Below are 25,610 nucleotides of genomic sequence, written 5' to 3'. Positions count from 1 at the left end.
GGACTCCACAAAAAGTAAATAAATCACCTCCCTCCCTGGAAGAAGCAGCAAAATATTTGGTTAATTTTAACTGCATGCATCCTTCCATGCTTCTGGGTTACAGCCAGGAAAGGAAACATTGCTATTCTGAGCAAGGTCCAGGCAGACCTTCAGCCATAAGTAATGTGTGCAAAAACCACACATCCTCACAAGAATTTTATTTGAATGTTTAAGATCCAAGATACAGGTATAAGGATTTGAGATACCTCAATAAGCCTTATTTATCTGCAGAGAACCCCAGTTCCAAATTTACTCATGTTTTCTCATGGGTAATTATCAAGGCAGGACTCAACAGCAAATGACATTCACCAAGTGGACACAGGACAGCTAAATATCCCAGGTTAGCAAAATTATCTTCAGATCTGAAAAAGCAACTTGCCTTAGACTGGGATGGGCAATTTTAGCCAAGCTAAAAACAAATTAGTGTTGGCATTTCTCTCTTCAGTGTAGCAGAACAGCTTAACTGGTGTGTGTGTGGGGGGAAATTAATAAACCCAAAGAGCTCTGCTTGACCAAAGCACTACAGATAGCTTCCCACTCCTGAGAATGCAATATTCAAGCTTAACTGGAGAACATAAAATATATTATTTGGGCTAAAAAGGCTGTTTGCTTTTTACTTCTCTTGACAGTTTTGACGAGATGACTATCAGATGAAGGTTCAGAGATAGATGTAAAGTAGAAAAAGGCCAATTACCAACTTTTTTCTTCTTCAGAAATATTTGAAACTGCTTCCCAGTAATGAACAATACACAGGCATATCATTGAAAATTGAAAGGTGGCTTACCTGAGGCAATCAGCACAATAATTGGGACAATTCTCAAACAAAAAAATGTCTCTCTCCAGATTTGTATTCATAGCAATTCTGACCTCCCCCCACCCCTTGAATTGTAAGTCAGGACTTCAATTTGCCAACAGCAGCATTCTCCGCACTGGCACAAAACACACTCTGCAGCCATCTCTGTGTCTATACCATTCAGCAAACTAGGATCATTAACCTGGCTCACAGTTTGCCCAAACTGAAAAAAAAAAAAATTAACATTGTAAAACCCTGAAGTCCTACTGCAAACAGGGGCCATTTGGCTTTTATTAATCCTCTGTTGCAAGAAAGGGACATTTTGAGACAAAGTCTGACATCACAAAATCTCTTTAGCTCTGTTTGCTTTTTTCTCCACTGTGCCATGCTGCTTGCTCTAATATTTGAGCAGATGACAAGAAATTTTGAAAAGAGCAGAAACTTTTAAACTTAAGGGACTGAAAGGAGTACTACACAGAGTAGTAGCCAGCCCTGGACACAACTGAATGTACACATTAAATAAGACTAGACAGTCGTGGGGAAAGGTGGGGGGAAGGGGGGAAGAGGGATGATGCAAGAGCACTATGACAAATGGCAGCAAGTGTGTTAGATTCAGAATTCAAGACGACAAGTGGGGGTGGGGGGAGAAGATGTATAAAAGTCATAGATCAGTTATCAGGATAAGAAAATAAGGACTGAGGAGACTAAAACATAAGGGAGCGATGAAAAGCAGGGTGGGAATAAAAGGGATAAAGGTGGAAGGAAGGAAGAGCTGAGCACACAGCTGGTCACAAAAAGGAGAGAGTGCCTAGGCAGAAGATAGAGACATTCTAGCCAGAAGACAGAGAGTGGCCAGAGGTTACTGTGTCACTGTTTATGACATACAGAGAATGGGAGCAATCACACAATTTGGCTTCTGGATCTATTTCTACAGTGTCATCCAAACTCAGCCCACAAATGTAGTCATTTTCATCATAACACATACAGGATTCTCAGGCAAAAATGTGACAAATGGCTAAAGTTGTTTTTTGAAATATCTCAAAATTAAAATAAAGAAAGATGGAAGGAAGAAGCTGTAGGGAAAGAAAAAAAAAAAACCCAAACCAAAAACCCAAGGTACTTAACACATTACTGAGACCAGTGTATCAATGCCAGCACATGACAGTAGCTAGTTGCAAACAAGATACTTAACTAAATAGACTGTTGGTTTAGTCTTCTGTAGCAATTCTCATGTTCTTAGAAAACACTTCAATGCTAATAAGGAATCAGACTGACCATTCATGTATGGTTACTGAGCCAGAACTAGAGTCTAGTTAGTGATAGCAACATCTGGTACTATTATACTTTTTTTAAAGAATAAATAAATAAATAAATAAATCCAGTGGGCCAGATCCACAGTCAATGTAAATCAGTACAACTCTGTTGATAACTATATGCATGGATATCAGTAAATTTATGGCAGCTGGAGAGCAGATCTTCTGACTCATGTTAAACAGCTTAAGAAAGGCAAGATAAATCTCACTCTAGCCCCAGCCCCCTCAACTCCTGCATGTTAACAGGGTTAGAGAAATCTGTCCATATGGAAGTTTAGCCCACTTACTGTAGATGATACAAATGGCTTTCTGGGAATACCCCACTGACCACAGACAGGTCTAAGCCACCAGTCTAGAGTAGATGACTAACTTTTGGATGGCTAAGAGCTAAACAAAATTAATCCAACTTGTATTATTCAGAAAGGTATTTAAAGTGTAGGTGGTGTTATACCTACTAAGCAAAGACCAGAATCTATAGGGCAAGATCTGACAACATGAAGATAGTAATCCCCTAATCAGGTACACAAAGTCCTTCAGGCTTTCCAAAATACTAAAACCCAAAGGCAAACTTTGTCCTCAAGCAATTTCAAGTCAAGTTTCACAACCCAAAGAGGTGCACAGTTTTTTTCACTGAGTTTTCCAAATGGAGCATCCAAACCTTTGAAATTCTCTCATGGCTCATTTGTAGGCATCTCACTGCATCCCAGTGAGAGTGGATGAGAAGAATAATTGAAAATGGGACACGTAGGCATCAAAACAAGCAAAATGACCCCCTCCTTTCTCTTTTTCTTTTTCTTCTGGTTCACGCTTCTAAATGAAATCCCAGGCTGTCTTCCAACTGCTACTCAGAGCTGTCACAGAGAAGGAACATGTAGAGAGCACTTAAACGACTGACTGACCTATTTCCATCCTTGTCGGTGCTGCTGCATCTAAACCCTTCGTTCTGAATTCTACGCACATACAGGCACACGTGCACAGCAATTTTCCTGTATATTCCCACAAGGAACTATTTCCAAAGTCTAACCTCAGCTCCTAAAGGAGCTCTCTCTTGCCTCCTGAACAGCTGTTAACCCCATGGCCTAAGTGCCCTCCTTAATTAGGTTAACTTCTGGGAGTCTACCCTTTGGGGGAGACAAGGAGAGCTCTGGCTCACTGACTTGTCTTCTCTTGTATCAGTTCTGTTCTCCATTGGATGCTGCTCTATATCCAAGCAGTTTGTATACAAGGATACTTTCATCCTTCTTAAAAATGCAAACACACAAAGCACCGCTGCATAGTGAATAAATCTAAAAGCACATTAATAGCTGCAAAGTTCTGGCAACTGAATTCATGTGTACAACAAAAGACCACCAAAAAAGCACCCAAGTGGCTAGTCCCTTCCCACAGCACTCAAATCAATGAACCTCAAGAATGGCAAAAGGTGTCCAAAGCTGAAGGGTTCTCAAATCCTCCCTACTTCTTTTGCAGCAAAAAAAATTAGCTTTGTTACCCTATACAACTTCTGTGCTACTATATGTCACTTCCCAGGAAGAAACAGTCACTGTCTTGCTGATCTTGGCTGAACTTCAAAGATACAGAAAAGTTAATTGGATGAAATGAGACTTTCAAAGAAAAACTTTGTGTGAAAAGACCTTCAACAAAAGATTTTAATGAAATCTCTAATCCAAGGCGCTGCAATACAGAGTGGCAGCAGCATTCTTGATGTTGTAGTGGAACCAATAACACTTAGGAGGAAACTTTTCTTGGTTGTTGTTCCTCCAAAATGCGTCCTTCTTATGCTTCCGCCCCCCCCCCCCCCTTTCAATTAAAGGGTTTATAAAATAAGAAATGGGAAAAAAAATGTTAATGAAGGCAATATGAAACATTAAATAAAAGATTCTTTTTGAATATGGTCACATTATCCTTTATTGGCCCCTGAAAACAGATAAAGTAAATGTTGTTTCATTACTGTTTCTTGTTGTACCAGAGCTCTGACACCAGCGAGTATAATTATTTCATCTGCAATTTTGTATCATTCTCTCAATAAGTTTTCTATTTCTACTTAATGTGTTTTGTATAGAAGGAAGCCCTGGTCAGCAGGGTGCCAAGTGCTGCAAAATGCTGTTGATCTTTTGGGGAGCAGAGCACACTCCTGTAGGAGATTTTTAGAAAGCTATGCAGAACTGGACCAGAAAACTAGACTTTCAGGAGCCCTGAAAATTGTGATGAACTTCAGAATATTCACATACTCTAAAAAGCCAGAGGAGACCCTTAATTCATCTAGGCTGACCTTTTTAAACAATGGACCATTTGACAACACCAAGCTTCTACAGACACACCCATAAGGGAGGAAAAAGTTTGGTTTTCATCTGCGGCCCTCATGAGATAACTGTCGTGGTTTAGCCCCAGCCAGCAACTAAGCACCACGCAGCCGCTCGCTCACTCCCCCTACCCCGATGGGATGGGGGAGAGAATCGGAGGAGTAAGAGTGAGAAACACTCCTGGGTTGAGATAAGAACAGTTTAAGAATTGAAATAAAGTAAAATAGTAATAATAATAGTAACAATATAATAATGATAATAGCGATAATAATATACCAAGCAAGTGATGCACAATGCAATTGCTCACTACCCGCTGACCGATACCCAGACAGTTCCCGAGCAGCGATCGCTGCTCCCCGGCCAACCCCGCCCAGTTTCTATACTGAGCATGACGTCATATGGTATGGAATAGCCCTTTGGGCAGTTTGGATCAACTATTCTGGCTGTGCCCCCTCCCAGTTTCTTGTGTACCTGGCAGAGCATGGGAAGCTGAAAAGTCCTTGACTAGCATAAGCAGTACTTGGCAACAACTAAAAACATCAGTGTGTTATCAACATTCTTCTCCTGCTAAATCCAAAACACAGCACTATGGCAGCTACTAGGAAGAAAATTAACTCTATCCCAGCCAAAACCAGGACAGATAAAAATCTGCTACTTGGTTTGGTAGCTTGTTTCCCCATTTGAAATATTGACTTTACTGTTTGAAAGCTTTACTCTCCAAATATTTTTGTCATACTCTCCTCTGCTAAAGTTTTCAGTGCCTGCCTTGCCCCTCTGACTGAATGCGTGCATGATGGTGGCATCCCCTTCCTATGTTAAATGGAATTATCTCCTTTATCTTGCACTACAAGACATGTTTTCCAGACCTCAGATAGATCTTTGCCTCTCTTTTCCACACTCCCATTTTAAACCTCCTAAAGCAGAGTCTGTGTAACAAGGTGTATTAGCTAGGTGAGAGCACAGGATTAATTAGCCCAGTGACTCAACCAAGCTCTTTCAGTATCTCAGTGTAGCCCACATGCATATAAGCTTCCCTGAACTCTCAGGAGGATGTCACACAAGCCCAGGCTAAGAAAAAGGCATCTTACAGTTACTCCACTCAGTATTTCCACATCAAATAGTGGCAAACACAACAGTGGCAATGGCATGTCAGCCTGCTATAAGAAGCCAGCACACAAATCACACCAACACAGACTAGCAAGCAAGGAGAGAGAGAAGACCCCTCTCCTGCTTAGCAAATGATCAGCAATGCTCAGAGCAGATTTTAACTTTTACACTCTGGCTCTGTTTATGCCCAGGCATAAAACAGAGTATCAAATGTTATTATGATTCTGTTCTCCATAGTCATTCCCAAAAGTCTGCTGAACTCTGTCTCAAGTCAAGGGTTGCCACAGAAATTCTCACTAATGGCAGTCTTCTGTCATTTCCTACTGGAGCTCACATTTAGTATGTTCTGTGGGTGGTAAACATCAGGTCCTTGTCTGCAAGTTATAAGGTAGCTAATTCTTAATTTCTTGTTAGCAGGTTCTGTCCCATGACATGTTGCTGGGATCAATGGGAATTAGGCACAGATTATCTTTAAAAATACACTCCAGAGTAACTGCAGTCCAGGTACTCAAATTAAGGCAAGTGTCATTGGTTGAAAGGTAATCAAAGTGCCAAAATCAGTATGAGAATTTTTGCTAAGTCCTCCCTCAGGACTACACCTAGGCTCATAATTCAATTAGGTATTAGAGCACTAAAGCCAGACCTTTGCTCCTGATCTCTGGGCAGCGGATTCGGTATTTTAAAGAGACAAAAAAGCAGATGACAGCACTTTCCCTCCCGTTCAGGTCTATATACTAAAGGCCTGTTCTGTACTGATTTTTCAGGAGACTGAGACTCCTACACACTGTAGTTACAGAGGTGTGTTATATAGGTAAACACCCATTTAATGATAGCCCCTATGAAGGATTTTTTTTTTTTTTTAATTTGGGATAAAGAGAGTTCTGAAAACAACTCAAAGCATGTTGATCTTTTAGGACGACTGGAAATAGTCTCCAGTGGAGCCTTGAAACATGCAGCTGTTATGTACTTGTTACTTACATATCTAATCATCTCTTGCAGAGACAACCAGGATCTTATTTGTGATGGCGTCAACTGCTTCCAGAAATACATATTCATGTAAAACTACATCCAGTTATGTGCAGAAGGAGAACTACAGAGCTAGTTCTAGAAATCTTCTATTTACCAGAAAGCCCTTTGCTGGTTTGGGTTGTTTTTTTTTTTTTTTAATTGATAACCCACAAGCACCCAGGAAAGTACTATTTATTAAACAAAATTGTAGACAAAGGGAAACATTTCAAACTGTATTTGCCAAGTATTTCTGCCTCTTTTTCTTTATTTTTCTTTTTTTAACAAACAGATATAGGAGCTCAGGGTTCCAGGCTGTTCTTGGGAGAAGTTTAAACAGTCTCAAAGTGTGGGGGGGGGGGCCGGGGGGGAAGAGAGAGAGAGTACAGCAAGGCATAAGTCTGTCCTGCAGATGAACACTCTCCTCCAAATTCCATTCTTCATATGCTGTGTGTCCTGAGATGCCCTATCCTGCCCCAAAACAGATCCTTAGCTAACAGGACAGCTGCTCTGGTCCCAACACTGAGGCATTTATGCCTGCAGGCAATCTGTTGGGAAATTTTACTTGCAGCTGGTTTAGTCCCACTTGTCCTTTTAGACTCATTCGTGCAAAGGAACAAAATCCAGTGGCAGTAGCTGTGTTAGGAACCAAGCTGTTATTGCCACTTCTAGGTCAGAACTGGGTGTATGGCTCGTGGGAGGTGAGAAATGCCAAACCGGACACCAATACATGTGTATCTAAATGGAAACAAGCAATAAAACAGGAATCAAAAGAGAAAGCTTCATACATCTGAGAATCCACTTCTCTCTCTATTCTATTTGCAACACAAATAACTGTAGAGCCTTTCCATGGGATCAACAGGGAGCTACAGTTTAAATTCCAAAGCCAAAAATTTCAAGACTGACTAACTATTTAGGCATCTGATTTGAGACATGCTATAGAAGGGCCTGTATTTTTTAAAATTGCTAAACACTCTTCATCTGGACTCCAGAAGCCTTTGACATATCTCGGTGTCAGCAACTAAAACTTCAGCACCTGAGAACCACCAGCTGCTTATGAAAACCTGAGCACAAGCCTCCGAATCCAGTGCAGACCTAAGGCTTTTCTCATGAGTAGAACAGGACTGTCCAGCTGGGTACCTGCGCACCATCCTGCTCTGACAGGACGTAGTGAGAAAGGCACGGGAGCACGTGAAGAGTACAGAACTGATGTCCAGACTCCACGTCCCTTGCAATTTTCTAGAAGTACTGATTAAGAAACGTGGAGTGGTATAAGACAAAGCTCTTTATATCAACCAGTTATATTAAAGTAGTTCCAACCATGTAAACGACCACTTGGCATTTCTACTGTATTTTATCAATTTATATTTGGCAGTAATTCTAATTTGCAAGATAACTTCTTCAGGTAATTAAATGGTAGCATGAACACATATACAGGGAGAAGTTTAGGTGATCACTTTAATTAAGGTGACCAAAGACAAAATAATCTGTTCTTGACAGAACTAAATACCAGCTTTCACCTTGACCACTGGTCAAAGTCACACTGAGACCATTTAAGAGCTCAGAGTTTAATACAGTTTATGTCCCCAGATATAGGAAAATACAGTATTGTTTCCAGGACTAAATGAGAGAGATGCGGACTGTGTGAGAAATCCATTTATAAAGAGTGTGGCCACACTATTTTCTTTGTTCATGCCAGCACTTAGTCAGGGCCTGCTTCCAACTTAATTAGTTGTTCCCAGTTCCGTGTTCCAGCCTTTTACTTTACAGGTTAGAGATTGTCTGTTCACTAAAAAAAAATTTTTTTTCATGTTTGATGTAAAACAAAGCACCATGTCTGTAATGAACTTAACTGTCATTGAGGAATATGCAGGTACAAATCATTTCTGATCATGCCAGCAATGATCAAATGGTCAAAGCTGACCTTTCTGCTGCTTCTGCAGACCCAGAACAACTAGAGGCCTTATACAGCTTCAGCCCAACAGCTTCTATTTAAGGCAAGTGTTCGGGAGGCATCAGCAAAAGTTAACTGGATTTTCTGAGAAATTACGAAGTTTTGTTTTGTGATGTTTCTTCTTTACCCTATTAAGCTTACACGATACCAAACCATAAACCCCTCTGCATTGGACAGTTGAAAGAAAAAGCCTCTAGTTTCCACTGATTCTAATGGATTTTGTCACTTGAAAGAAAGAAATTCTCTCCAGAACTTGTAGAATATTTCAATTAGATTGAATGATTTAAGTTTATATGCAATGTGCCAAATTTTTCTAGTCAAACAAACCTATAATTCTAAGAAAGACCAAGAGATCATTGTGTATATGGGATTCTCACAAAAGAAAACTGTCAGCACTGTACAACAGTGTGAAAATCATACATTTTGAAGCCAGAAAGAGCCTACTGTGATCATCTTTGCTGATCTACCATTCATACACAAACACCGCCCTTAAAGCCATTCCCATTCACAAAAATCCCCCAACAAAACATACAAACAAAACCCCAAGCAGATCTTTCAGGAAAATATTTCAAAACAGTCCATCAGGGAAAGTACACCACAGTCTTCAACCATCCCCTCAAGGACTTAAATCTTCATTTCTTGAACACCAGTGTCAAGACATTCTGCTCTTTTATGCCCTGCCCTATTATACTGAAAAGTAACCTTCATGTTACTCCATGTTAGTATATTCCTTTGCTGGCTGGCTGTTAATTTAAACAAACTAAGCTCCAGGACTGTCTTGTCACATGGCAATTTTTCTAATTCTCTTCTCATTCTTGTAGTTCTTCAGAATGGGTCAAACCTGTGCCAAACACAACCGTTTACACATCTATGGACTGCACTTGTCTGAATGGCTTTTGAAAAGTTGAATTTATGAATATTCCAGGTAACAAGTAATAACTTGATATAGATCCAAGATACAAAGAACACAGCTGAGTGATTACATGAACTCAAAACCCCAGGGTTCTTAGAATATTTATCTAGACCTTTTCAGACAGGAATCAGAAATAAAAGTCTGAGATCGATTCATCATTCAAAATATTCCGGTTGACTGGATCAAGAAAGCTGTGGTTGTCTCCTCCTCCAGCTTCAAGATGAAAAAGAACTTGACTGAGTTCTTCTAAGGTAGCAGTCATTTGACTTCCACGGGAATTTATGAATCCTCAGCTGTGTTGTTACTGTTAACAAGAGCTGGCAGTTAAATGCATTTCATTAACAGAAACTAGAATGAGAATGACAAGACTTTAGCAGATCAGATCTGTAATTGAAAAGGTGACCAATGTAAGGAATAAGAACTGTCTGCTAGGATTGCACTTGCCTCTCACCCATACCAATAACAGCGTATCTCCTAGATGCGACCTGTCTTTCTTTTACACTAGTTAGGCAAAGCATGAGCAAGACAGTGATGTCAAGAACAAACCTATGCCAGCATCAGTTTCCCCTTGCATGTCAACAGCAGGAGTAAAAGTAAACCCTACTGGAAGAATTAAAAACAAAAAAGATTTTAGCAGCTGAAAATGTATGGAAGATTAGCAAAGGCATAGTAGAATGTAAAGGAGGTAGACTGGCAGTTTGTCAATTGATTCTTTTCAGTCTTGGAAGAGCAGACAGAAGATCTATCCAAGGACAACTGCTGGGGTGCAAAACTTGCTGGGAGCGCTTGCATAGAATAGATATTCTCACTGTGCAGGTTCCTCACTAGCAAGCATTGCCAAAAGATTGACTGGGCCTTGAACATCTGTGGATTTCCAAAACCTACTGAACAAACCTACCTCCAGATGCACAAAATGACAATTTAATCCAGATGTAAAACAATGGGTAGAACCATAATACTGCTCAGCTGCAACAGAATAATGAAAATCCTAGTGCTAGAATTTAAATTATGCTTAAACTGGGAGTTGAGTAGAGCTCCACAGTTTTGCCCAAGGAGTAAAGAATAGGAGAACAGAAGAACATCTAAAAGTAATCCATTCTGAAGACACACACCTTTTGGATCAACCTTCCTTTGCAAATGCATTTTGTCACTGAAGGCTCCTTCCCTGGGTTCACCAAATTTAGACTAGTCCTACTATCAGTTGATACATGAACGTTATTCAGCCTGATTGTATAGTTAGCTATTGTGTTTCCTGCCACCAGCCGGGGGGGTGGGGGAGGGAGGAACCCATAAAAAAAGGAAAAAAACCTACCACTATTCATCCTATTATATTTAGTACTCTGTCTTCCCCTGCTATAACAGCTTGCTTGATTGCCTTGTCCACCTGCTGTGCCACACTCTTTTAGCTCTGAAAGCACTTTGGGAAAGTGAGGATCATTTATGATGTACTTGTACAGCACCTAGCAGGCTAGGATTGTGGCTTCTGGTCAGCACTCCAGTGTCAATGCATTATCAATCATCTGAACATTCAGGCTCCCTTGCTAACCTATTTCAATTCAAATTAATATACAAAATTTATTATTAATAATACAAAATGTGACCAGCCTGAGAGGCTTTGCACATTTCTGTGACATCCTTCTTTCAGTTCTTGAGATTCCCAAAGATACACACAACCTTACCATAAGCCCTTCAACAACGCAGCTCACTCACTGCTTTGCACGGGATCAGATCACAGCTCAGCCCACTCTATGAATAGAGACTGGTCTTGTTTACAAGAAAAACCCATTCTCTCAGCCAGCTGTTACTTGAAGAATCAAATGCAAGGCCCCTGCTTCCCTTTCTTCCCCTGGGCATGGTGCAGAGGCACCATAGAGGGTTCAAGCTTTTCCTAGATCCAACAGAGCTGGCAGACTCCCAGGATAACTGCTGCATTAGCCCCAGGGTGTTGGAAAGCTCCAGTCCTTCTGCAAGCATTTGGATGTCTGAATGGCAGTGATGAAAGGCAGGGGGCAGCTAAACCCACCCCCCACCACAACAGCATTCCAGTGTTATTAGAAATCCAGCTGTTCTCTGCAAACAGGCAGGATGTACTGTTCATATTTTGGTTAAAGAGACAGATGAAATTCCCCTTCCCCATCCATTATCATTGTATAATCTACACAATTCATCAGCTCAATGGCCATGTCAGTAAAGAAAAGGGAAAGGGAGCATTAGTATTCAGAGCACACACACCACACAAGGCAGCAGGTTTATGATCTGCGCAACCTGAAATAAGCACTTCTTTTCCCTGGGGACCTGGGTTAACACCAAGTAGCTGCACGTTAAGTCGCATATACTTCTATTAATATACATCCTTTCCAGTCTGGAGGGGAAGAAGAGGCAGAATACCTGTCCCACTCACGCTGGCAGATATGGCTAATGTTTTTGTGGCTCGACACTGCGTCCAGAAACAACACATCCCTTTTCTGATCCCAACTCCTCCATGTTGGCAGAGCGCTCTTCTTCCAGCTCTTAAGCACCAACCAGGCAAAGCCATCAGCTGTCACATCTACCTCCTCCCAGACTACCCTGACATCTCCCCTCTGCCTGGTGCCAGAGGCAGCAGAGAAGGAATTTGCTCTATGAGATTAATTGCTCCCTCTGCTGTGTCAGCACAGCTATGATGGCTTCTGTATTTATAGACAGTGGAGAGAGAAAAGGATTTTGTGGACAGTTTTTCATCATGGGTACATAACAATTAACAGTTATAACAGTTAACAGGTATAACAGTTGTATAGAAACAGCTCATTTCCAGCCTCTGACACCATGAAGCCCCTGTTTTCCCAAATGGACATGTCGAGTCACCCAAATTGTTACCAAATAGTATAAATAATCATTTTCTGCTGTTAGCAAATAGTAATCCTAAGAAAGAGATCATATAGGCATGGTTGCATTTGAACATACCAACAACTATCCAAGAAATCACTGGTTACCACTGTCTTTCATTTCCAAGATCCCCAGAATAACTGCACAACAGCCACCTGGATCTTGGGTTCTGGCTTTAAAATTGCTTTAAGCCCATCCACACCCAAGCTGCCACTAAAAAGGGATCCCTCTCTGCTCATTCCTCCCTCCTGTCTTGGTCCCATTTTTCTGGCTCCACACGGAGCCATGTGAGAACTGTTTTGTCAGGCTGGTTTTCTGCAGGACCAGTCCTTTTCTGGCTCACAGCACTGCCACACAAACACTAGTCCTGGCAAAAAGGAGATGGCAGGGATGCACAGCCAGGAGGGAAAACAGAACTGAACTGCCCCTTTGGGTACCAGCACGCACTTTCCTTAGCTTAACGCAGCTGTGAAACAGCAGTCTACAATCTCTCTCTGCTTCAGCAGAAAAGTCTTGTGTACTAGTAGCTACATAAAAAGCTTCTTTTACAGCCACAACCTAAATTTTCAAATGAGCACCAGAACTAGTTTTCACAAACTCAACACCTTGCAAGCTCCTGAAACTCAACACTTAGCCATGTTTCTTTTGGGAGACTTCACCTCTGAGAATTAACTCAAGAAACAAAGTATCTTCTCCAGAGAAGAGGAAACATCACAACTCTGAACCACTTAGAGATACTTTACTGCAAAGAAAGAAAACAAGGCTCTTCTAAGTCACAAAGAGATTACTGTATCTGGGAGCCAATGTGCTGACCAAGACATGTGAATGGGAACTTTGGGCAGGTGTCTGCCTTTACACTCCCCAGATGTACATCCTCAAATTATTTCATGTTGTTTTATTAATAAAATATTATTTTAGATAATGGATGTTTATCATTTAGATTTGTCTCAGGATTATTTTCATGTTGCATGGCACTGCCCTTAGGACTAATATTATAAATTATACAGCAAACTGCAATCATTTTAAGTGCTGCAATTTAAAAAAAAAAAAAAAGAAAAAAAAAGAAAAAAAGAAAGGAACAGCTGTCACCCAGGAAAAGAAAACAACAAAAAAGCAACCTAAATAAACATTCCCTTAGGCTGGTATTGTTTTCCTAGTAACTTGGATGGGATTTCCCCCTCCCCACCCACATAGCAGCAGTTGGAGCAGGAAGACAGGACCTTTCTACTGACAGGTGATAAATCCTTCCCCAGTGAACTGAAGGTGAGTATTGAACCCCTTGCTTGTTTAACATAATAAAACTTGACTACAAGGAAGGGGACTCTTTCAGAGACCACGGGACTGGTCACTAGTTGCTGGTGATCTTGTGTAAATGGGTGCAACTTCAGAAAATCCCAGGATCTCTGTCCAGAAAGCTCTTCAGAAAGAATTAATCGCTCAGCTGCCTTCCCTGACAGAGATGGTGAATCTGTAGGTCTAGGTGAGCAGATGTTGCTGAAACAGGGGGGTGGGAGCGGGGAAAGGAATTTTAGTTACATTGGAAAAGATTCTGAGATTCTGTTTGGGGTGGAAGAATCCAAAACTGGGATACACACTTATCACATGCTGAGCTTTCCTATGCTCACAGATAGCAGGCAAAATGCCTTCCTTGCTCTCCCTCTTTAGGTTGTTCACCTAGCAGGAACAATAGGTGCTCTCATTAAGGCAGAGTTTGGCATCTAATTGGTCATTTCTACAGTTAAGGAAAATATTTCTCCTCTTGACTTGTAGTTTCCATTTTTCACTTAATTGTTGCACAAAGAAGTGTCACCTGTAAAGCTAAAATACAAAAGTAGTCTGGCTCTGCCCCTGGGACCAACAGACAGGAGGGTCTCAGTTCTTCTCAAGAGTCACAGAATCATTGAATCCTTTGCATTGGAAGGGACCTTTAAAGGTCATCTAGCCCAACCCCCCTGCAGTGAGCAGGGACATCTTCAACTAGATCAGGTTGCTCAGAGCCCTGTCCAATCTGACCTTGAATGTTTCCAGGGATGGGGCTTCTACAACCTCTCTGGGCAACCTGCTCCACTGTTTCACCACCCTCATCGTAAAACATTTCTTCCTTATATCTAGTCTGAATCTACTCTTTTTTTAGTTTAATACCATTACCCCTTGTCCTATAGCTACAGGCCCTATTAAACAGTCTGCCGCCATCTTTCTTATAAGCCCACTTTAAGTATTGGAAGACCACCATAAGGTCTTCCCAGAGCCTTCTCTTCTCCAGGAAGTCAGGAAAGTACTGCCAACTACTACAGTAACTCCATACTAGCCAGGAGTCAGGACATAGAAATATCTTTCAAATTAACTCCCAAAGATAGGGAAGAATGGAGGAGTCTAGTTAGGGAGAAGCCCCACTCAGTAACTGATAGCACAAGGACAGCTTGAATCCCCATTTATAGCCTCAGTTGCGTGGGTGTCCGTGGGGCTGGATGCAGCTCTTACATCCCAGGACAGGAGAATTCAGGCAGGGCTGGAGCTGAGCTCAACCGCATCAACACTTCAGGTTCTGGGATTTGCTCCCAGATGAGTTGACAACTCAGTGATGCTGCTGGCAAGCAAATATAATGCAGACAAGGCAGCACAGTTCACGCTAAGCTTCAGCTGGTCTTGATTTCTGCAAGTAACTACACCTTTTCTTTGGGACAGTAATTGTCTTAAGGAGGGAAAACTAAACAAAGGGCAAGGGCAGGAAGGGAAGAAAGCCCGCAGAGAACCAAATCCTGAGTCACAGCCCTCATTGCAAGAGACACTTCTGAGCACTTCCCTGAACTAGACCTTCAGCAAAGCAGCAGTATCACTAATTTCATTTGGGGGAAGGAAGGAGACAAAGCCTTGGCAATTGGAAGCTGGATTGTCCCCATTGCTGACAGCTGCACAAACACCTTCCATACCACAGACTATCTCCTCTTGGCATAAGTGCCCCCAAAGACACCTCTCCTGCTCCTTGATACTGTGCTGACACCTCCCCTCTTTCAAGGCACTTTGGCACAGCATCCTTATGGCAACTGCTAGGGTGGGAGGATCGCTTTGGTGCATTTGCAGCTAGGTGCAACGCATGTTAGAAGCTAACAATATGTGCCGTGTAAGCAGGCAGCTGCCTGAAGACCACCAATAAAAAAAGCCAATTACAGGCATGTCTTGCACCTGTCGCTGGAAATAGCTCAATAAACTCTACCAGCAGATGGCACTTGCGAATGCACAGCATATTTCTTGGGTTGTGTCACAGCCATAACTTCCTGTGCCTGGCAAATAGCCTTTTCGGATAGCCCTCCAGTCTTTTGTATCAGCTCTTAAATGCCATGGATTGTGGCCTGGCAACTGCTGTTCGAGAAGTAGAGCTCAGCACATTACATTAGACAAAGACCAACTCAATGTGTTTCTCCCTTCTCTCACTTGCAAAATGAACAATAAAGCACTGCTTTGATTGCATGAGTATTTAAAGATATGGTTTTTCTAAACTGCTTTGTACCTACATAGTGTCTCAAAGGCAAAGAATGCAACATGTTGGGTTTGGGGTTTTTGGGGGTGGGTTTTTTGGGGGGTTTTTGTTTATTTGTTTGGGGTTTTTTTTGTGGTTGGTTATTTTTTTTTTTTCACACACAATAGGAAATGTAGTTCCACAGCTAATTTTAGGTATATGAGACCTAATTATTCCTAAATTGCAGATGGGTAAACCAAAACAAAGATCTACAGCAAATTGGCTGAAGTTTACAAAGTCATTTGCAGAATTAAAAAAAAAAAAACAAAACCCCAAACAAAACAAAACACAAAAACAAACAAACAAAAAACACTGGAGACTTTGGTTCTTTGTTTGCTTTTGTGAAAAAGAACTCAAATCACCAGAGATACAAGCCAGACTTAAAAAACAGGGAAGAAAAAAAGATAAGAAAGCCCAATATGTTTAGTTACTTAACTGAAAGCAAAGCTAAGAAGCCCAGATGGGATTATTCAGACCTAAGATCAGCTATTCAGGAGGGGAGGAAAGGAAACAAACATTTCAACCAAACTGACATTAAGAACCCCGTTAATTACAATAAATTCTAGAAGACAAAAACATGCAAAAAATAAAGTCAGTGAAGGTCGAGAATAGGCTCCTACAGCAACTCACAAACATAAATGGCACTTAGGTACAAAACTCTGATTCACTTGGCTGGGATTCATGAGTTGGGTGCTTATTCTCTGCATAACAGCTCAAAAGTAATAATCACAAATGGCGCTATTTAAATGGAAAATAAATAGCCCTGTCTCTTTAAGGACATCATGTCTCATTCTCAGTGGAATAATGGCAGATATAAAAAAGCTATGATTTCAATATTTCTCATTATGACTTCTCTCCCTGCTTGTCTAAAAATAAAAGGCTACTCCGTAGACCCAGATCAATCTAACTAAAAGAGAAGAGTTCACTTACAACAACAAAATAGCAGCTCTGACACTAGTTACATATTCATCACGTGAAAATGGCCCCATAATGCTGCCTTCAAACTCTTCCAACAAGTTGTATTAAATTAGGTTGGGTCTGGATTTTTTTTCCTTGCACCAAAAGTAAAATAAATATAGCTCTATTTAATGCTACTAAAAGGTTCAGATTCAACTGGAACCCCAAGGCATGTGGCTTTGTTGTTAAAGCACATATACTGACTCTATTGATTGGTGCAGTCCTCTGTGCAAGAGAATTTGTCACATCAATAGCAACTGAAAAATACTCAGAAGCTGTAATATGGTTTAAATGAGCAGTTACCACATCAATATAAAGAGCATTTTCAATGGCAGTAGATAGGAACCCTTTTGCAAACCTAGTATTTGTTTTAAGATAAAGGATGACAACTTTTTTACAAGGAAGCTTTTTTTAAGCAATGGTGAGCAAAACAGCAACCACTGTAACTGTCTTATGATCACAGCACTCTCTGGGCAATAAAAGCCACAACGGAAAGAAAACTTCCAAGCAGGAAAGGAATGGCCATGCTACGAGCCAGATGGATGTAAGGGCCAGAGAAAACCTCTGCTGCTCACTTGCCTCCCTGGTCTTTTCCATTGCTGCTACCCAGAGCGCACCTGTTTTACAGCTGGAGATCCACCCTGGACTTTGCTTTCCAGGGCCCCAGCCTGGCACACTGCATGAGCTGGGAGATCCAAACCAGAGGCAAACACACACAAGACATGGGAGGAGGACAGCACAGAAAATTCCTGACCTGTCTGCAATGCCAAACAAGAGCTGGGAGAGCAGAAATCTTCTGCCATGCGTCACCCTCTCCCCCAGTCACATGGGAGAAGGATATACAAGGAAATGGCCATTTCCTCTCTGTGGCAGGTTTCTTTCTGTTTTTTTCTTTTCCCCCCATTATCAAGGTGGTTGGCCCTGGCCACAGCTATGTTTTTAATCCAACAGGCTGTCAAAAGACACTGAAGCATTGGAAAGCCACCTTGGATTTCCAAATTTGAGATGGGAAAGGGAGGAGAAGAGCTCAGTTGCCACCACTCTACCAGGCGGTCAGTAATGCATTCGGCACCTATGGCCTGCCTCTCCTCTAGTCCCAGCTGTGAAGGGGAACATCATTTGCCTCCACATGAGTCACCAACCCCCAGATGATACTAAATGTGATGTAGGCAGGCACAGAGAGAGATTCGCTGGCCTCCATAACACGCAATCTAAACTATGAAGACAGTAAGGTGCAAAAGGGACCACTGAGGAGAAGTCTGTGAAGCTCACAGCAGGCTGAAGTGGGTGGTGCTTCCTGCACTGGGGTAGGAGCTGGACAGATTCAGGCCAAAGGAGACTGAGAGAACTAATTTTTACCATCTGAGGGCAAACTGGACAGGTACTAGGAAGACAAATCCACTGCACATTCCTGAGCAGACACAAATCCCATGAGTTCAGGAAATGTCTGAAACAAAAAACACTGGAAGCTGGGAAAGTACTTGGGGGGGAAGCATCTTACGAGCATCTCCTGCTCTTACAAGGAGAGTGCCACTGTCCACTGCTGCATTAGCAGATACTGGGCTTGTAAGGTCTGACAGCATGGCTGTTCTCACAGACCCCCTAAGATGTATAGCCTCTGCTTTGGTCACAAGTGATTTGGAAAAAAAATAAATAGGAAATTCATGGCAAGGGACAAACCTCCATTTCGTGGGATTGAAAAATCCCTGTTTTTCAATAATAAGAAGTAGTTCTATATTTTCAGGGGATGGAACATACTTTTCCTGACTTGGTGTATTTTTAGAGCACAATTCTCTCTCAATCACATCCCTTCTTCCCTTGGGTTAATGTACAACGGACATTCTTGTCATTCAGGCAAAAATCCCACTAAAGGAAGATGAGAAGCAGCATGTGCTGCAAGTTTTGAAGGAGATGAGAAATTTCACACTATCCTGATATCTTCTGGGTAACTGCTTATTTTATGATGACTAATAGGCAATTACTATGGTAATACCGCAATACAACATGTGTGAGGTTTGGGAATGAGAAATTATAGGTAACTACTTTGGACTCATTTCTATGGTAACAAAAAGTAATTGTCATTAAATACCAGTTATATTGCGGCTGTACCTGGTAATTATAGATTTTTTTATGCCCAGTAACATAAATAAAACCAATAAATTTATTCAAAAGGTCCATGATTGTTTACTTATACGTTGTTATATAGAATACACAATGACAAACACCTAATTAGGAAAAATAAACTCCATCGAGAGCTTCATCTTGTCATCTGAGATGGATACTCTGTTTTTCAATTCACGGCAATGCATGAATTTCACATGCATTAAATGAAGCTTAGGAAAAAACCTTCCTCACCACAAAAATAAGTGAAAAATAATCAAGAGATATTATGCAAATGACAGTATGCACACGAGTAGCCACGTCTCACAACTGGACAAGTGATACTAAGAACCACATAACATATCCAGTCACTGTGAACATACATATACACATGTATATATGCAGGTATAGGTATATCCCCCAAAGCAATATTGTCAAAGACCACAATCAGCACTCCTCAGTGTTACAACATATAGCGCTGATTTAGAGCTAAAATAATTTGGATAAAGTCCACATTTGCCTTTACTGTCAAAAGACCCCTCATAAATTACATGTGAACACAAATGTTGAACTTTTGACTATTTCTAGAGTCACAGAAATAAAGTTCACAAAAACCTATTCAGAATAGATCTGAACTATTTCATCTCGTCCAAAGTCTAGTTTTCTGTTTGTATTTCAGACTCCTGAAAAGACATCTTCAAAAAAGGCCAGTTTTTAAACAAATCATGCCATTAACAAACAAAAACAAGATAAGATTGTCCTTTATAAAATGCTAATATGAATAATTTTAAATGTTTCTCAATCCTTCCCAGCTCCTTTTCTTCACTTGAAACAACTTGCCAGATTCAACTCACTTCCACAGTCCATTTTAGTCCTTACAAAACTACGTTTCTGGTGCAAAAATTTGTCCAAAACATTTAATCCCAACACAGCTTTCATTGGAATACAGACTCTGACACTGTTTATGGTGAATTTGGCTTTCCAGTCTGGGTAGGACTGGCCTCCTTTCCATCCAAATTGCTTTGGTAAACCCTTCACACAAGCAAGCAGTAAAGACTGTGTTGACTTCAAAAATATCGTACCTGAGAGTGAAACAAGAAAAGATTAGAGTCAGTGTGTGCCCTCTTCTCGCCATTCACACAAATTCTTGCAATCCTTACAATCAAGCTAGAAGGATATTGTGGTGATGACAGTTCAGAACATTTCAGCTAATTCATGGCTTTAATTTACTAGAGGCTGATACTGTCACAGCTAACCAAGTGAAGGCAACACAGAAACAGCAAGGAACAGGAAGCCTTACTGGGTCATGAAACAAAGCCTTTAGAGAACGGTCAGGATATTTCAACTGCCTTGTCATGGCATTTCTGGGATACCTCAGTGAAAAGCTGCCCAGACTAAGAAACACATTCCTTTTGGTGCCAGTATAGGGTTTCATCTCCAGAAGGTGAGGCTGACAAATTGGAACTAATCTAAGACGGTGTGGTACAGTCATCTCGCCTGCAGGGACACATTTCAGCATTCAGCTGCAGAATGCCGGCTTAAGAATAAGCTCTCAATAAAGGAAAGTTCAGGCCAAGCCTGGGGATGCACGACTTTTAAATCAAGAACACATTTTTTTTCTTCATCTAACCCCACCTCCCTGGGGATGGTAATAGGTTCAAAAGATGATAATGCTATACCACAAACAGAGAGAGAAAAGTCAAGAAATCTCTCTTCCCAGCACTAGTTTTCCTTTATTTCCTAAAACTGTTTCACAGTTTAATCCATCAGAGAAGGTGATATTAGTGTTACGGAGAAACTCACAAATATTTTTATTTTTTGCCATGTTCCTTCATGAAGCTAAAGATCAAGTCATGCACCATCCCCAGCAAAAGGGGTCTTTCAGTTCAGGTGAGAGCTGAGGACAAGTTACCAGCCAGAACAGAAGGCAAATTATGCTGAAGACTCACTATTTTAGCTAGGTCAACCAATGGCATCTTCCTGGGCAATTCAATTAACAAGCCCGTGTGGCATGCCATTTTCTACTCACTGTAACTGCAAAGCCAGTTACACTTAGAAGTACAGTAATACCAGGCTTTAAAGACTTCAAGAAAGAGATGAAGCCTGTCTTCCTGTTTTGGGAGAGACCCTACATCCTTGTCCACAGTAAACAGCAGCTACCTATAATTATCCTGTATGTTAGAAAGAGCTGGGTATACTCATGTGGCAAGAAAAGGACTATGGAGGTTTTTTTCACTGAAGAAAGAGTGCAGAAGGCTATGATGCTAGCAAACCAGCAAACAACAGCTAGCACTGCAAGCAGGAGCAATCCCAATTAGCCATTCAACACTTTGGCTTGCAGGTAAATTTGCACTCTGAGGGCTCCACTTCTCTGCACCTAACCCTTCCGACACTTGCACCCAGCCAAATCTAATCTACTGTAGTGTGGTTTTGCTGTGATTTTTCATTTCTCAGTTCTTTTCAGAAAGAAACAGGTGAAAGCAAAAATTAAATGTTCTGATTTCTAAACAGTCAGTCCGAAATTTCATTGGAAATAAAGTATAGTAGAGGTAATTTCACCAACTCTCCTGGTTTATGTACATAAGTAATAGCTATTAAGAGATAGAACTGTAGTAGTTCACTTTCTATTAAAAGATTTATGCTCTAAGATTACAATCAAATTGCAACTTTTGTCCATTTATTTTTAAAAAATACTTTTTAAAATTGTGTATAGACCTTCCAAACATTCTAAATTAGAAGGAAATACAACTACTCCTTTAAGTCACATAGGGCACCTTGTCTTTTCATTCCTAACTGTATGGGTCCACAAATACACTTCTTAAACTCTTGCATATACTTGAAAAAATCAGTAAAGTTTAGCACCCTGTTTCCATGCATCCTGATACACTGGGTATCGATGTTCACTTCCATGACCTTTTCTTTTAGAGCCGCCTGAACGTACACGAAACATATAAACAACCTTTCTCACAGATGTGTCTGTGCTGCGAGCACTTGTGCTTTATAGCTGTGATATTAAACTCACTTGTTGCTGGTTATGAACATTTCACCACAAGAAAGTCCCTTTAGAACCACAACCCATTTGGTGTGTTTGCTTGAGAATGAGCAACAGTTTATAGATAATAGACAATTCCTGGCATTATTGTTGCAGTTTTGGCTTAAACTCCTAAGCCTCAGTTCACAAGCACTCAGAGCAAAGGAACAAAGATTTCGGAGAAGAGCACAGGACCCAAATCCTTGGTGAAAGTCCTACATCCCCAAAAATGACAATTAAGAAAACCCCATCAGCCAGCTGTTACTACATCATCCTGGGTAAATGAGTGGTTAGTTCCTGTTTTGATCACAGGAGAACTAGTATATCCCATCCCTTCTACAAGAACTGCTGACATGCTCAGACTTTTAATGGTGCCCACTGTGCCTGAGATTTCAGAGGACAGCAAAGTGCATCCGACAGTATACCTTGTCAACTGCACAAAGCTATGTACTGGTGGGGTAAAAAAATATCTCTCACAGTGGCAGGAGATCAATTTACAAACTCAAGCATGAGGTTTAATTACCCATTTCATTATCTTAGCTTGCATAGCTCTGAATGTGAACCTTCAATGAACCAAAGAAATAGTCACTAGCTGCTGCTTTGAGAAAGAGGGAGATAACAGGAAGTTCAAACGCCTAAAACTGCTCTTGCTGCATATGGCACCACAGACCTTGTCTGCAAAAGCAGGGGGATTGTCCCCAGCCAATAGATCTGTGTCATACCACGCTATGTGGAAGACTTCTGAAAGTCCTTGTCGTGGTTTAGCCCCAGCCAGCAACTAAGCAGGACAGTCCTATTTATGTGCTAATCTGAACAAAGACCAAAAGAGATGAAACAGACTTATCTATCCAATCACAGAGAAATACCAGAGTTAAATTTTCAAATACTAGCAACTGATCCTCAGAGATTTTTTTAAAATTCATCCAGTAAATTCAAGCAAATAAATTGTGATGTGCTTGTGGATTTTGTATGAGCAGGAAATAAAGTGTTTGCTGTAAATTATTCACTCAGCACTAGTTAACTACAATGCCGGCACATTACTAGGCTTTTTAATATTCTTCTCAAGATAATAGGTAGCATTTTGCTTATTACCCTCATTTTTAAGTTATTAGTTACATTAGCCCTTTTGTAAATAAAGTGAAGAATTGCAAGAAAATCAAATGCTTTTCCAACTACCTCATTAAAAGTCTCTTTAGTTCAGGAGGGTTGAAAATTCTGCATATCATGAAAAGCTAAAACAATAGTATACCATCAGGCTCAGCAATTCCAAATTAATTCACATGCCCTTTCATAATACCTAGGTTCCCAAAAGGCTTTTCAAGTTATGAGCCATACACATGTCTGTAAAGCTGCATGCCTCTCAAAAACTATAAATAATAGTGCAGGAGAAAACCTACAGGGCAAGTGAATTTATGGGGGAAAACGAAAGCTACTTAATTGCAGCTGGAGTTGCCTACGTGCAGGGTACCTGGCACAAAGCAAAGCAATGTAGTATCAGATTCTAGAGCCATTTTAGGGCTTTATTCCTGTAAGGTGGCATAACCTTTATGATAAATTCCTAGAGCTGTCAGACGCCACTACTGCAATATTGCTCCCTGGTTTTGGATTTGCCAAGAGCTGAGGGAATATCAGTGTAGCTGTAAAGAGACCGTGTACCCTCGGAAGTTTCACTTACAAAACATATATATAAGCACTGTTGAAATCACCCACGCAATTCCCTGATATTTCAGTTTAGTAAGTAGCAAAGCACAGGAGGGCTAAGAAGCACATATCAAAATAAAGAACAGAGCTAGCAGCACCATTTTCCACAATCTAGCTTCTTCCTCGATGGTCTCCTCATCAACACAATAACCCAGTCTTATTCTGCTTAGCAATGCAATACCTAATTAGATCAAAGCTCAAGGTAGCCTGGCTACAGAGTGTATCGTGTTATTTGGTCTTGCACTGTAAGCAAAACCACATACAGTATCATTACATTTCTCAGGGGCTTCTCCAGAGAACTATGTGGTACATGTAATTGCCCCCACAAACAAATCATCAACTAATCAACTGCTTTTCATTATCACCTCCAGTAGCACATTTATTTTGTAAATAAATGCATTAAGAGCAAACAATTTTAGGGAAAACAAAAGATTATCTGAATACATTCTCAACAGAGGAGGTGGTAAAGTAGTAATTCAAATACTAAAATGAAGCAAAATTAGCATAGGGTGGAATGATTATTCCATTCCATGTATCCCTATCTATTACAGTACAATAATAGACTGAAATCTGTGACTTTAATGGATGATCTGGGTAGTTGAAGGGAACTGTGATTGACTGACACATTTACATAGAGGCTGATGAGCAGCATAATGAATGCATTTATAAAACACAGCGAAGGTCTAACTGTAATCTGACTTTAACTCCCACACCTAGAGGAGGCTTGCAGAGCAAATACCCTGCTATCTTGGAGAGTTGCTCTCTACCTCCTGAGGCAAGCAAATTTGCCATTGAGCCCCCTTCCTTGATGGGAACTTCAGGAAGCATACAGCCACATGAGAACCTCCAGTCTAAGAGGAATGAATTGAAACAAGCCATATAAGATTCAGTGACAAAACAGTGCAGGATGTATAAGGTAGATACAACAATATGCGGATTCATACTCCACACCATACCTGTAATTTCCTAGGTATACTCCATCAGGATTGAGCATGGGTGCAATCTTGAAGACCAGGTGGTCTCTCAGTACTTTTGCAATAGGATGCTGGCTCACAAGGAAATCAATTATACCTGAGAAAAATGAAAGAAGATTTTGAAGAGGGTGGTTTATGATGTTCATGATTTCCAGATATCTATCTGAAATTTCACATATAGAAGATTAGAATGATCATTCCTCTTGGTACCTGGCACTGCTCCTGCTTCCAACAGAACAAACCACTTGCAATCATGTAGCACCTGCCACTTTCTAAAAACTCCAGAAATAAGAACTTTAAGGATAAATACTTTAGTTCATCCTTATAATGCAAGTACAATATGGCTACATTATCAGACACAGTCGAGTTTCCACAGAGGGAGAAGTTACTGCTCATCAGCTGAGCCACAATAACAAAACATTTCTCCTCCTAAGTGGTAAAATGAAGTAAAAACTTCTAGTATAAGCCTAGCACCTTACATACCCAGCATGCATACATGGGCACATACTGCAGCTTGGTTTCATGAACGGCAATTTGTTGAGCTGAGGCACCTCAAAGTTGTTTGAGCATATGCCCAGACCTACCCTTGACATACGAACACAGAGTTCAGATCATTTGCATGTATAAAGAGGTATAATATGCCTCACTAAATTTGGGAGAGTTACATAAACTCTGTACCAGGTACAGGGAAACTGTGGGATTGATAGACTGGAATTTAAAAGGTTAGATTCTTCACTTACGTTACACACATAAAAACCAGGAGTAAGTCCACCTCATCAGTGAAGCTTCTTTAATGTGGAACCAAGGCAAGTGACAGGGGAAAGGGATCCTAAATGCCCTTCCTTCAGGCACAGTCACAGCACCAGACCCCGCAGGAACTCCTGCCTCTAGGCCTTGTGCACGGGGAGTGACTAAACATCTCCTTGCTCCAAGGCTGGTGCTGGGGCAGGAGGCAGGCGGTCTGGCAGTTAAATTCATTGCTTATTCTTCCACAGAGTTGGTACTGACAGAAATAGCTTCCAGGGAATGAACGTCGAGATA

The 25,610-nt window shown here is 40.9% G+C and overlaps 1 protein-coding gene across 1 annotated transcript in view; it reads right to left on the bottom strand.

Moving 5' to 3' along the window:
* Positions 1-25,610, bottom strand: part of AGBL4 (AGBL carboxypeptidase 4) — a 970,183-nt gene that overhangs the window by 165,078 nt on the left and 779,495 nt on the right. Inside the window, exon 9 of the mRNA XM_075711223.1 lies at positions 24,552-24,666. Within this exon, the coding sequence (XP_075567338.1) occupies positions 24,552-24,666 (115 nt within the window). The remainder of the gene's footprint in view (positions 1-24,551; positions 24,667-25,610) is intronic.

Source organism: Pelecanus crispus, chromosome 5, assembly GCF_030463565.1.
Source record: "Pelecanus crispus isolate bPelCri1 chromosome 5, bPelCri1.pri, whole genome shotgun sequence".
Lineage (NCBI taxonomy): Eukaryota > Metazoa > Chordata > Aves > Pelecaniformes > Pelecanidae > Pelecanus > Pelecanus crispus.
The sequence above is the reverse complement of the archived record's forward strand: the minus strand, read 5'-3'. Positions and strand labels throughout refer to the sequence as shown.